Source organism: Capricornis sumatraensis, chromosome 2 (assembly GCF_032405125.1).
Source record: "Capricornis sumatraensis isolate serow.1 chromosome 2, serow.2, whole genome shotgun sequence".
NCBI classification, from domain to species: Eukaryota; Metazoa; Chordata; class Mammalia; order Artiodactyla; family Bovidae; genus Capricornis; species Capricornis sumatraensis.
The window spans coordinates 210060541-210073198 of record NC_091070.1 but is presented as its reverse complement, the minus strand read 5'-3'; the positions used below and the strand labels follow the sequence as shown (position 1 = coordinate 210073198).

General features: G+C 49.8%; 1 protein-coding gene across 1 annotated transcript; it reads right to left on the bottom strand.

The window, feature by feature from the left end:
- Positions 1-6856: 6856 nt before the first annotated feature.
- Positions 6857-12609, bottom strand: MRPS15 (mitochondrial ribosomal protein S15). The gene is made up of 8 exons (XM_068965770.1): positions 12396-12609; positions 12080-12124; positions 11074-11149; positions 10234-10282; positions 9672-9756; positions 8688-8746; positions 7243-7434; positions 6857-6994 (listed from the first exon to the last, which is right to left on the bottom strand). Exons 1-8 carry the CDS (start codon positions 12529-12531, stop codon positions 6857-6859), a joined length of 780 nt encoding a protein of 259 aa, XP_068821871.1. The 5' UTR covers positions 12532-12609.
- Positions 12610-12658: the final 49 nt, after the last annotated feature.

Genomic DNA, 12658 nt, shown 5'->3' with positions numbered 1-12658 from the left:
GGTGCCGGAAAGCCAGCGCGTCTGGTACAGAGCCTCCAGGTTTAGTAGCCAGAGGCCTGGAGGTCCCTCAGTCGCGTCCCTAAAGCCCGGTTGCTAGGCAACGCGACAGGCGGCAAAGAAGGCCAATCAACAGGCCGTTTGTTGGTAGGCACTCGGGGGGGAGCGCGTACTGGGCGGGGCGGCTAAGACCTACCGGGTTGATTGGACAGAGCTCCCCCGGCCTTGGGCCCTGAGCGCCGGTTTTGAATTTCTTGAGACCGGGAGGGTGGGCGAAGATCGCCAGGGCGGCCACCTTCTCCTCGCCAGGGCGGAGTGCTCACGTGCCCCTAAAGGAGGAAATTGAAAGTGTTTGTCGCCTCTGTCCTGCCGGACTCTGTGAGCCTGTGGACTGTAGCCCGCCAGGCTCCTCTATCCATGGGATTCTCCAGGCAAGATTACTGGAATGGGTAGCCGTCCCTTCTCCAGGGGATCTTTCCCATCCAGCGATCGAACTCGTCTCCTGCATTGCAGGCAGATTTACCCTCTGATCCACAAAACCCAAGCCGAACTCTTTTAGAGCAAACTCTGGGCTCTTACCTGGTGGCTCAGATGGTAAAGCGTCTGCCTACAATGTAGGAGACCTGGGTTCGATCCCTGGGTTGGGAAGATCTCCTGGAGAAGGAAATGGCAACCCACTCCAGTACTCTTGCCTGGAAAATCCTATGGAAAGAGGAACCTGGTAGGCTACTGTCCATGGGGCCACAAAGAGACACGACTGAGTGACTTTACTCACTCACTTGGGCAGACAGGCCTGTTGTTGTTTTTAAGTAATTTTTAATATGATCATCACATTAGCTTCAAAATTATTTATATCATGTAATTTTACCAACAAAAGCCAAAACACAATTTTCAAGTTAAATCAGATTTTCCATTCTAATAGACTTTCTCAGTAAGTTCAAAGGAATTGGCAGATTTGTGACCCTGACAAATATGAGAATCACTTGATTCAATTTGGTTAGAAGTCAGTTCCTTTTTACCTTTATTATAGGAAGCACTGAAACCGCCCACCCTGGCCAGGCACCACAGTAACCATTTGCATGAATTGTTTTTCGGCAGGAGGTTCTGGTAAGGAACAGGGAACTAATAAGCCTCCACCAAGCAAAAGAGTTTGGGAAAGGTCAAAAGGAGACACCACCTGTCTGACCACTTCCCAGAATCTTTCTCTCTGGCATCCATCTTGGCTGAACAAGGAGTGCACCACCAGGAAGGACTCTGAGTCAGAATGATTGGCTAAGGACAACCTGGAAACTAATCCCATCACCATAAAACCCGAGACTGGAAGCCATGTGACAAAGCTGTTCTCCTGGGTTCCCTTACCCTACTGCTCTCCACCCGGGTGCCCTTTCCCAGTAAAATCTCTTGCTTTGTCAGCACATGTGTCTCCTTGGACAATTCATTTCCAAGTGTTAGACAAGAGCCCAGTTTTGGGCCCTAGAAGGGGTCCCCCTTCCTGCAACACCTTCATAGGTGGTGGTTTGGTGGTTTAGTCGCTAGGTCATGTCCAACTCCTGTGACCCCCATAGACTGTAGCCCACCAGGCTCCTCTGTCCCTGGGGTTCTCCAGACAAGAATACTGGAGTGGGTTGACATTTTCTTCTCCAGGCAGACCTGGGTTTGAATCCCTGCTCTGCAGTTTCCTCGCTGGGTGACTTGGGGCAGTTGCTTTGAATCTCGACTTCCTCATACTGGAAAATGGAGGGGACAGCCATCTCCCCATGTTGCAGAGAGAAATCACTGAAATCATGCAAAATGCCAGGAAAGCCCTCAGCAAAATGGTAACTTTCAGGTGGGGGAAGTACCAGAGGTCCGTGAATTATTTGCATTTCCTCCCTAAAAGCCACTTGGCATGAAGCCCCTTGTTTCATGCACCAGGAAGCAAACCAGGCCTGTTCAGGATGCATGCTGTGCTCTCTGACGCTCCCGCACGGTTAAGCATGCCTACCATCCACGTCTCTGTTTTGAGGGCAGTGACCACGTTCTTCACCTTCATCTGGAGCTCCAGGATCACCTTCTCATCATCTGCTGTTTTTACATTTTTACTTTGATAAACAACCATTTCTGTAAATTTCAATGCTTCTAAAACCTAATCTTCCCCTCCAGCCGCTCAGACTTGAAACCTGAGCCTTGTTTTCCAGCTCCCTCCCCCTGGGTCTTATTATCTTTCACCAATTCTGCTTTTCCCACCAAAATCTTCCTCACATTTCTTTCCTTTTGTCTGCATTACCATGTTTCTCCATATTAACTGCTCTTTTCTCACTTCCATGGGCCTGGCTGCTAGGCTAAATTTCAGAAGACACCTGTCAGGCTTTTGGCATGACACCCCTTCGGTGGCTTTCTACTGTTTGGCAGATCACAGGTGAAATGCCTTTGTGAGGCATTCAACCTGTCCACTTGGGCTCTAACTGCCTTTCCAGAGACCTCTTCTGCACTCCCTTGATACTTCGCAATCCGGTTGAACTCAAACTCAGCGTCATCTCTTTGGAGCATCACCTCCTCTTACTGATAACTACACCCACCACTGGAAAGTCTTCCCTTAACATATAAGCTCAAGTCTTTCCCACACCTTCTGGAGTCCACTTTCCTTCCTTTCAAAGCCAAGGTTTTAAAAGAATAGTCTACTCTTGTAACCTCAGTTTCCCCCATCACCATCACCCACTTCATTGCCACTGGATTCAGCTTTCGCCACTCCACTGAAACTGCTTCATCATGAAGAGTTTTTGGTGCTTAACTGACATCTCAGTGGATACTATACAGTGATTGAAAGCTAGCAGCCCAGGGCTTTGATTTGATCTTGGCTGGTCTGTGCACTGTCTTAAAAGGGACTATAACTAGGATGGGAATGTAATAAGCAGCTTAGCATCATTATCTTACTCTTGGCCTTCATGCACTATGCTATCTGCCTGGTTGCTAAAAGCATTTGAGTTTGTTGGAGTGTAGTTTCCTCCCAGAGCTTCTCAGACCACTTTTCCCCCTCTGTTCAGTTCAGTTCAGTCGCTTAGTCGTGTCCGACTCTTTGTGACCCCATGAACTGCAGCATGCCAGGCCTCCTTGTCCATCACCAACTCCCGGAGTTCACCCAAACCCATGTCCATCGAGTCGGTGATGCCATCCAGCCATCTCATCCTCTGTCGTCCCCTTCTCCTCCTGCCCCCAATCCCTCCCAGCATCAAGGTCTTTTCCAATGAGGCAACTCTTCGCATGAGGTGGCCAAAGTACTGGAGTTTCAGCTTTAGCATCATTCCTTCCAAAGAAATCCCAGGGCTGATCTCCTTTAGAATGGACTGGTTGGATCTCCTTGCAGTCCAAGGGACTCTCAAGAGTCTTCTCCAACACCACAGTTCAAAAGCATCAATTCTTCGGCGCTCAGCTTTCTTCACAGTCCAACTCTCACATCCATACATGACCACTGGAAAAACCATAGCTTTGACTAGATGGACCTTTGTTGGCAAAGTAACGTCTCTGCTTCTCAATATGCTATCTAGGTTGGTCATAACTTTCCTTCCAAGGAGTAAGCGTCTTTTAATCCCTAGGCAGTGTGATATCATGAACAGAACATGGGCTTTGGAGTCAAGACAGATGTGGGTTTGAATCCTTGCCTACCTCTAACCAGCTGTGTGAATTTGAACAAATTGCCTGCGTTTCAATTCTCTCATGGTAAGATGAGGATAATTACGCCAATATGGCAGTAGGGTTGGCGGGGTGGGGGGGGGAAGCTTGGTAAAGGTGGCTTTAAAGATTATATGAGTTAATGTGACTAATGCAACATTTAAAACAATGGCTTTCCTGTAGAGCCTGTTCCATGACTCTGTGACTGTGTTCCTTTTTCGCCTTCTCCTCCAGCACAGCATCTCTAAAGTAGCTGTGTCTATCCAAGTCCTGTCCTGTAACAGGCATTCCCTCCTGTTCCTGGAGGTGGTATCTGACCCTTTCATCTCACTTCTGATTCCTCAGGACCCCAGGCACTCTGTTCCACCGTCATGTCACCTTCCCCTTGACCTCAGCTGCCCCTCCTGACTCAGGATACGCCCTCAGAAATTATCCTTCCCATCTGGACATGGTCCTGTTTTCTTCACTCACATTCCCTCCCTGAGCAATTTCACTCACACCCATGGCTTCACCTTAAAGGTAACTCCCAAACCTGTCTCTGGTTTCCAGCTGCTCTTTGGACCTCATTATAATGCGCCTTCCTTCCTTTCTGGCTTCCTTTCTTGCTCAGCATGAAATCTAAACTCTTTCCCCCAGTGTTATGTACTGAATATTTGTTCTTCCCAAAGTCAAAGGTTGAAGCCCTAACTCTCAATGTAATGGTATTTGGAGATGGGGTCTTTAGGTGGTCATGAGAGTGAGGTCATGAGGGTAGAGCCCTCATGAGGGGATTAATGCCCTTATTAGAAGAATAACTTTTCTTCTCCTTGGAAGAAAAGTTATGACCAACCTGGACAGCATATTAAAAAGCAGAGATATTACTTTGCCAACAAAAGTCTGTCTAGTCAAGGCTATGGTTTTTCCAGTAGTCATGTATGGATGTGAGAGTTGGACTATAAAGAAAGCTGAGTGCTGAAGAATTGATGCTTTTGAACTGTGGTGTTAGAGAAGACTTTTAAAAAATGTTTTCATGTTTTATTTTTTACAATATTGTATTGGTTTTGCCACACATCAACATGAATCCGCCATGGGTGTACACGTGTTCCCAATCCTGAACCCCTCTCCCACCTCCCTCCCCATACCATCCCTCTGGGTCATCCCAGTGCACCAGCCCCAAGCATCCTGCATCTAACCTAGACTGGCTATTCGTTTCTTATATATTACACGTTTCAATGCCATTCTCCCAAATCATCCCACCCTCTCCCTCTCCCACAGAGTCCAAAAGACTGTTCTATACACCTGTGTCTCTTTTGCTGTCTCGCATACAGGGTTATCATTACCATCTTTCTAAATTCCATATATACGCGTTAGTATACTGTATTGGTGTTTCTCTTTCTGGCTTACTTCACTCTGTATAATTGGCTCATTTCATCCACCTCATTAGAATTGATTCAAATGTGTTTTTTTTAATGGCTAATACTCCACTGTGTATATGTACCACAGCTTTCTTATCCATTCATCTGCTGATGGACATCTAGGTTGCTTCCATGTCCTGGCTATTATAAACAGTGCTGCGATGAACATTGGGGTACATGTGTCTCTTTCAATTCTGGTTTCCTTGGTGTGTATGCCCAGCAGTGGGATTGCTGGGTCATAAGGCAGTTCTATTTCCAGTTTTTTAAGGAATCTCCACACTGTTCTCCATAGTGGCTGTACTAGTTTGCATTCCCACCAACAGTGTAAGAGGGTTCCCTTTTCTCCACACCCTGGAGAAGACTCTTGAGAGTCCCTTGGACTGCAAGGAGACCCAACTAGTCCATCCTAAAGGAAATCAGTCCTAAATATTCATTGGAAGGACTGATGCTGAAGCTGAAACTCCAATACTTTGGCCTCCTGATGTGAAGAACTGACTCATTTGAGAAGACCCTGATGCTGGGAAAGATTGAAGACAGGAGGAAAAGGGGACGACAGAGGGTTAGATGGTTGGATGGCATCACCGACTCAATGGACATGGGTTTGAGTAAGCTCTGGGAGTTGGTGATGGACAGGGAGGCCTGATGTGCTGCAGTCCACGAGGTCGCAGAGTCAGACACAACTCAGTGACTGAACTGAGAAGGGCAAAAGCAATCTCTTCTCTTTCTCTCTCTCTTCATTTTCCTGCTTCCCTTCACATGTGAGGACACAGTCAGGATATGGCCATCTACAAGCCAGGAAGATTCCTCATCAGAAACCAAATCAGCCTGCACCTGGATATTGGAATTGCTAGCCTCCAGAACAGAAAATGAATCTGTTAAGCCACTCAGTTTATGGTACTTTAAAACAGCAGCCTGAACAGACTAATACACCCCAAAAGCTCCGTATTATCTGGTTTCTGCTAACTCCTCTGACCTCATCTCTTCCTACTCTTCTCTTTGCTGGCTCAGCTTTAGTCACACAGTCTTCTTTGGGTTTTTCAAACATACTAAGCATACTCAGGCTTCAAGGCCTTGGCACTCGAATTGGTGTAAATGGGTGGGCTTTGTGGGCAGGGAGTTGTCCGTAATGCCCCAGAATTTATAAGCAATGGTTCGTACCTGTGCAGTTTTAGGGACAGACTTTTTTCCGATTCTCAGTCTGAACACCAAGACCCCTGCCTCCCGCAGTTAATCGCTCCGCTCTCTCCCCGTCTTGTCCAGCTCCACACTGCTGCTGAGGATCTAGTGCAAACACAGACTTTATCATCGCTCCTTCCCAGCCAGCACATGCAGCCTCTCACAGCCCGGCTGGGGCCTACCTGTCAAGCTGTGCGTCCAGCTCTGCTGCTCTTCTGAGCGCAGCACACGCTCGTACACTTGTCTTTGCACTTGCAATCCCTCCTGCCTAGGACGCCCTCCTTCCCCACTCCCGCCTGGTGAACTGCCACTCATCCTTTAGGCAACTGTTTAGAGGCAGTTCCGACACTGGCCTCCTCACCCAGCAGCCAGTCAGCCTTGCTTCCTCTGTGCCACCGTGTGGTCGGTCTCACCTCCACTGAACGGCCCCTGGATGACAGGCGGTTGTTTACCTGAGCGTGTGTTGAGGTGTGTGATGAGAATGTGTCCTGTGGTGCCTGAGGGCAGGGACTCTGCCTCTGACACCCCCAGGACCCCAGAGCTGCATGAACGAGTGAATTCCTCCTTGTCCCAGGCCACAAGGAGCCCCACCTTCTCTACTGTTATTCTTCAAGGCAGCAAGACATGACTTTTATCAACATTTATTGGGTTTCTTTGATTGCCTCTGGTCTGGCTTCAGAAGGGCTCTCTGGGTTCCTCTGGCCTTGTTTCTGGGCTGCTGCAGCTGCAGTTTTTAAGGCTCTTTTTTGCTTCTTCCGCTTTTGAACCTCTTGGAAAACCTGGGGATAAGAGGGGATAGGATAAGCCTTTGTAATACTATGCAAAACTGCAGACTCGAAGCAGCTGAGGTGGGGAATGACTCGCTCAGATGGTCACCCCAGCCTTTCTCCATGGACTTGGTGGCCTGGGAGCCACAAGGCCTCAGGCCCAGCTCCATGCCTTGCTCAGACTCAGACGACCCCTCCCTCTGCTCTCTCCACCACAGTCCTGGAGTGGGACCAACCAAAGCAGCAGTTCTGAATCATACCTGAATGCACAGAGCCTTCTTGGTTGCCAAGCGTCGGTGGATTTTCCGGTGGTACGGAGGGGGAAAGGTGTACTCAATCCCCAGCTCCTTGCATGTCTTCTCAAACACAGGATAGTTGGTCTTGCGGAGGTTTTTGAGCATCTTTTGCCTTTGGTCAAGGCTCATCAGCAGATAGCGCTTGTGGGCTTTGTCCTGTATGAGAATCGGTATTACTTTGAGTATTATGTAAATAAGTGGGTGCCACTTCACAGAAACAAAGCGTGGTCATTTTACCATGGCACTGAAACAATCTTAGGCAATGTCAGCGCAGCTCTGAGCTAGGCAGTGTCATGCCCATTTCACAGATGGGAAAATAAAGGCTCAAAGATGTTAACTGATTCATTAAAGGTTTCAGAACTGTGCTGGGTCAGGACCTTGTGTGAGATCAGTCTGGAATCCAAGTCTGGTGGTCAGACTCCACATCTCATGCTCTTTTCCCTCCACCTACCCACTCAGCCTCTCCATAGCTCAGCACACTGTCAGCTGGGGTGGGAGGAGGGAAGGCCAAGGAAGACCCCTGCCGGCAGTGAAACACTGCTTCCTCAGTTGGGTTGGTGTTCCATACTCCAACTTTGAGCTCATGGAACAGCTCAACTAGCTTCAGGGAAGAGGTGCCAGGCATGGAGCCAGACCAGTTTGTGTTAACAACTGTGTGTTTATTAAAAATACCAGCAACTGCTTCATTACAGCAGCTCTGCGTCTGACACTGTGCTGAGATCTGGCAGACCGGTTAGGAATGTGGGTCTGGAGCAAGACCACCAAGTTTCAAGTCCCAGCACAGCATTTCCTAGTGGTGTGCCTGCAGGGGTAACTGAATCATGCCACGCCTAGATTATTCTTCCGTACTACGGGCTACAAAGAAGAGTATGAGGGTTAAATGAACTGGTGCACACAGAGTATTTAGTATGAGGCCTATAAATATACTTTATAGGCCTCGTGTTGGCTGCCATTATATTCATACGGTCCTTGCAATCCTCTCAGCAGGTACTAATTCAGTCCCCATTTGACAGACAGGAGAACCGAGGCTTAGACAGGTAACTTCCCCAGAGACCCACAGCTAGTCAAGTGGCGGTGGCAGAGCTGAGTTTTGAAGCCAGGGGAATCTGACCCCACTCATGCACTCACCAACTACTGAGCGCCCCTGTGAGCCACACACTGTGCCCTTGCTCTGAAGTTTGTGCTCTTTTTGACCATTAACGACCCGCAGCCCGCCCTGTAAGGCTCCCTCGTCTCCTCCGGAGGCGAGGCAGGAGGGAAGTGTTTCCCACTGCAGCTGAGGGGCGGGTGCTCTGCTGCTCTGGCCACCTGGCTTCTCAAGCTGCTTCTTCGGACCCGGAGCCCCTCAGTGCGCAGGCTCCTCTCCCCACAGCTGCTGACGTTTAGCTTTGAGTGAGGCCCAAGGTTACCTTGCGATGTTTCTGCATGTGTTCTTCATAACTGCGGATCTTGACAGTCAAGGCAACAACTGAAACCACAAACCACAGAGGATGAGAGACAGGCACAGAGGAAGGAAGGGCCAGACCTTGGTAATGTTTTAAAACCTCAAGGAATAACAATCACCAAAGCTCTTGTACAGCTCTCCACCATTCCCAGAGCAGTCTGAATTTTAAAAGTTCAAAAGACTTTGGAATATCTTGCCTTTAGAATGCAAAGCCTGAGGAAAGGAAGTTCCTTAATTTTACGAAGGTCTCATTGCCAAACCCCAAACCCCCAAATCAGCATTCTTAATGGTAAAACTTTAGAGTGTTCCTATTAAACTTAGTCTGGAATGCCTGCTCTCATGGTTACAGATTCAATACAGCCCAAGAGGTCCTTGCTGAGGCAATAACTGAAGGTTAACTGTCAAGGGTCTCCTCCTTGCCTCTTTCCCCCAGCTGCCATCCTTATCTCTGTGTTTCCACTAATGAGTTTTCAGAATTATCAGCTCCCATTCATCTCTTTAAGCCTCAGAACATCCTTCCTTCAGGTATCCTCTTGTGTGGCTCAAGCCTGTATTGCAGAGATAGGGACAAAGGCAAAAGCAGAAGATGGCCCCAAGGAGAGGCTGTCACTACAGAAGGCCCTTCCTGTATGCGGTACACTGTGTCCTGGGAGCACTGCAGAGAGTGCCGTGGGGACACTGGCCCTGACCACACGCCCTTTCACACCACCTTAGCTGCAGAGCTCAGAGAGGAACAGGCTCCTTAGGAACGTCACCTGAGCTCAAACAGAGATACGACTACAGCACGGAGCTCAGAAAACCGAGTCCAGCGTTCCCTGGTCCTCCTTCCCGTCTCTCCCTTTATCAAGCCACCTCTAATACCAGTGTATCTGCAGATGAGGGCCCTGAATCAAGTACCAGCTAGCAGACTATCCTGCACCCCGACTCCCCAAGGGGCCCCCCGACCAACTTCGAGCCTCCAGGGAGCTGGTGTCCTTCGGGTTTTCCACGACCTTGCTCATCAACTGCTCTTTCTTGATTTTTAGCATTTCCTTCTGTTGAAGATAGAGAGGGAGAATCTGTCAGGTCTGCCAACCGCTAAGAACTAGCCCTCACGCCTCCAAGTACAGGGCTGCGGTCACAGCAACCAGGCCACAAGGCTCAGGGACTGACTTCACTCAGCTCATCAGGGTATGGCCTCTGGCCAATCACATGGCTGTTCACATCTAGGTGAGCCTAAGACCAATGCCACTGACAGCAGAATGTTGGATGAATGTTGCTCACTCATGCAGGCATCAGATTTTTATTGAATCCCTACTGTTTGTCAGGTGCTAAGGGTACAACGAGGAACAAGCTGTACCCTTAGTCCTTGCCCTGGAGATGCTCAGTCTGGGGTACTGACAAGTGGGTACAGCCTGACAGTGGGATAAGCACTTTGACTTGAGAAGCATGGGCTGGGGGGTGCTACCAGGGTAGGAGGGAGTCTCCAGAAGAGGACAGAGAGAGGTCAAAGCTTGGCAAAGGCCACTCACCTTGTTGGCCATTTCCAAAGATATGAGTCTTTTCACAACATCATCAACCCTGTGGGGAAAAAACCACAGCAATGAGAGACAGGTGTGGAGGGAAAGGGGGAAGGAGAAGCAATGCTGTTTTCATTTTAGTTTGAGAAGCAAGAATGGTTAAAAATTTCTTTTACAACAGGACTCTCTCTGGAAGTGGGGTGCCATTTCTCAAGAATTAAGTCAGCATGGATCTGATTTGCTAGGCTGAGAACATGCAATGATGTGGTAACAGAAAACTGGGGCTGTCAGCTTGAGTGTTCCAGGCTCACTGCAGGGAGGGCAAAAAGAGGACTTCCATTTTAGCTGGGATACGGCTCAGTCTGTCTTGAGACACTTCAATTCGACAGTCATTGTTTCTTTCTCCTGTCACACTGCACTGTGAGAGGGACTGGACAGACTGCCCAGCTCCCACTGCACAGGACAGGGGCTGAGCACAGGGGCCTGGTTTTGATGTCTTTCAGCCCTGATTCCCCTTAGAAGCTGTATGACACTGGGGAGTCTGATAATCTACAAAATGGGAACACCATGTCTTCCCTCACAGGATTGAGAGATGCAAGATTTCTACAAAGACCTGTGAGGCACGGTGCCTCCTTGGTATCTAATGGCAGAGGGTCTTTACCCAGAGCATAAAAACAGCAGGCAGGTATGCTCCATCTGGCTCGCCTGCCCACTCACTCTCACCATGCCTGGGCTTCTCTGCCCTGTTTCACAGTCAAGCTTCAGATCCAGCAGGTATCTCCCTTCGAAGCCCTCTCCTTGCCAATCCTCCCAGGGCTCTCTGCCTCATCAAAGAGATTCTGTCCTGCTTACTTCTCAATTCCAGGGACATTCTGGTAGTCCTTCAGCAGCGTGGAAGGGGGCGGGTCATCTTCTTGGCTTTGCTGGACTGTCAAGAGCAAGGATGGGAAACACCCAGAGTCAGCTCTCACTGCCCATCCTCCTGGACCTGGCTCTTCCCATCACCTCTGTCAGAGACATCCAGGGTCTCAAGCAAGGCACTCGTATCTCCGGGTTCAGTTTCTCCTCTGTAAATCCTGTGGACATCTGCCTTGATATTTCATGCTGGGAGTAGACAGCCTTTCCCAAGACCCTGTACTGTGCCTGTGCTCTCACACACCTGTCTGGCTCTACAGTTATCAGATGTCCCACTAGGATGGGTCCTCCTGTGGACGGACTGAGTTCGACTCTCTTTGATTCCCCCCAAGTCTGGTCCTGTGGCTCAGCACAGAACAGGCACTCTACAAATACTCGCTGGCTGACCGCATGAATGAAATAAGGGGCTTACTTAAGGAGATGTCTGAAAGGTAAACACCAGACAGAGATCACAAGAAAGCCTCAGCCTTGGTGTGTGCCTGCAGGTGAGGGAGAGACAAGGCAGAGATCAACTTGTCCTCTCCACTCTGACCCTGCTCTGCCATTACACTAATAATATTAAGCAAATAATATTAAGATCTAGTAAGAGAGATCTGAACAGCTATGCAGACTGCCTGGGGATGGGAAACCAGGCTCTCCACCTGGGAAGGCCGGACACAAATTGCTGTATTTTAGGTACGCCTCGGTAGTGTCAGCCCCTTGCCTCTCAATGGTTCATTTCCACTCACGCCCACTCTAAAAGCTCCTGCTCCCATCCTCCCCTCCCCTGCCCTTCAAGCAGGATCCAGGCCCACGACTTTGTTGCAAGGTGAATGAGGGCTTCTTTGCAGGACCTCTGCACCATCACCCCTCTACCCCCGCCTCCGGGTGGCTCTAAGTAGCCACCTCAAGCCTTCAAGGCAATTGAATCTCTCTTCCGCCTCATGTCGCATCCAGTTCCTACCTGGTTTCTGGGTGGCATATCCGCGGGCGGCCTGCAGGACGAGACCTACGCAAAAAAAAGGGGGGGCTGAGGTCCGTCTCCTTCAACAGTCCAGCCGTGATTCTGGTCTATGGCCGTCGCATTACCTGTGCCGAACCGCCGCCGCATTTCTTCGGCATCAGGATGCACCGTGTCTCTCCCACCTCACCTCACTTCTTCCCACCCACCACTTTTTCTCCTGCCGCTACACCGTCCCCGAGTAGCCTCTTTCCACTCATACCCTCTATCTCCTCCAAATTCTATTTCTCTACTCTCGCTGTCCGGCTTCTCGGCTCACCTCTAGGACTTGAGGGAAGGTCCCGCTGGACGGAGAGAAGCTTGGCGCACCCTCCGCCCGGCAGCCCGAGGACTGAGGGCTGTGTTACCGCCTGGGTTCGAATCGAACTCAGCGCCCTCCACGCCGCCCTCAGCATGGTGACTTCTGACCCCCAAGGGACCCGCGCCACGGCCGCGTCGCCTTCGCGGTATGGACTGGGTTACACGGGCGCCGCCATGTTGACTCCGGCTCGACCAATCGAGTGCAGTTGCGAGACCGGAGCA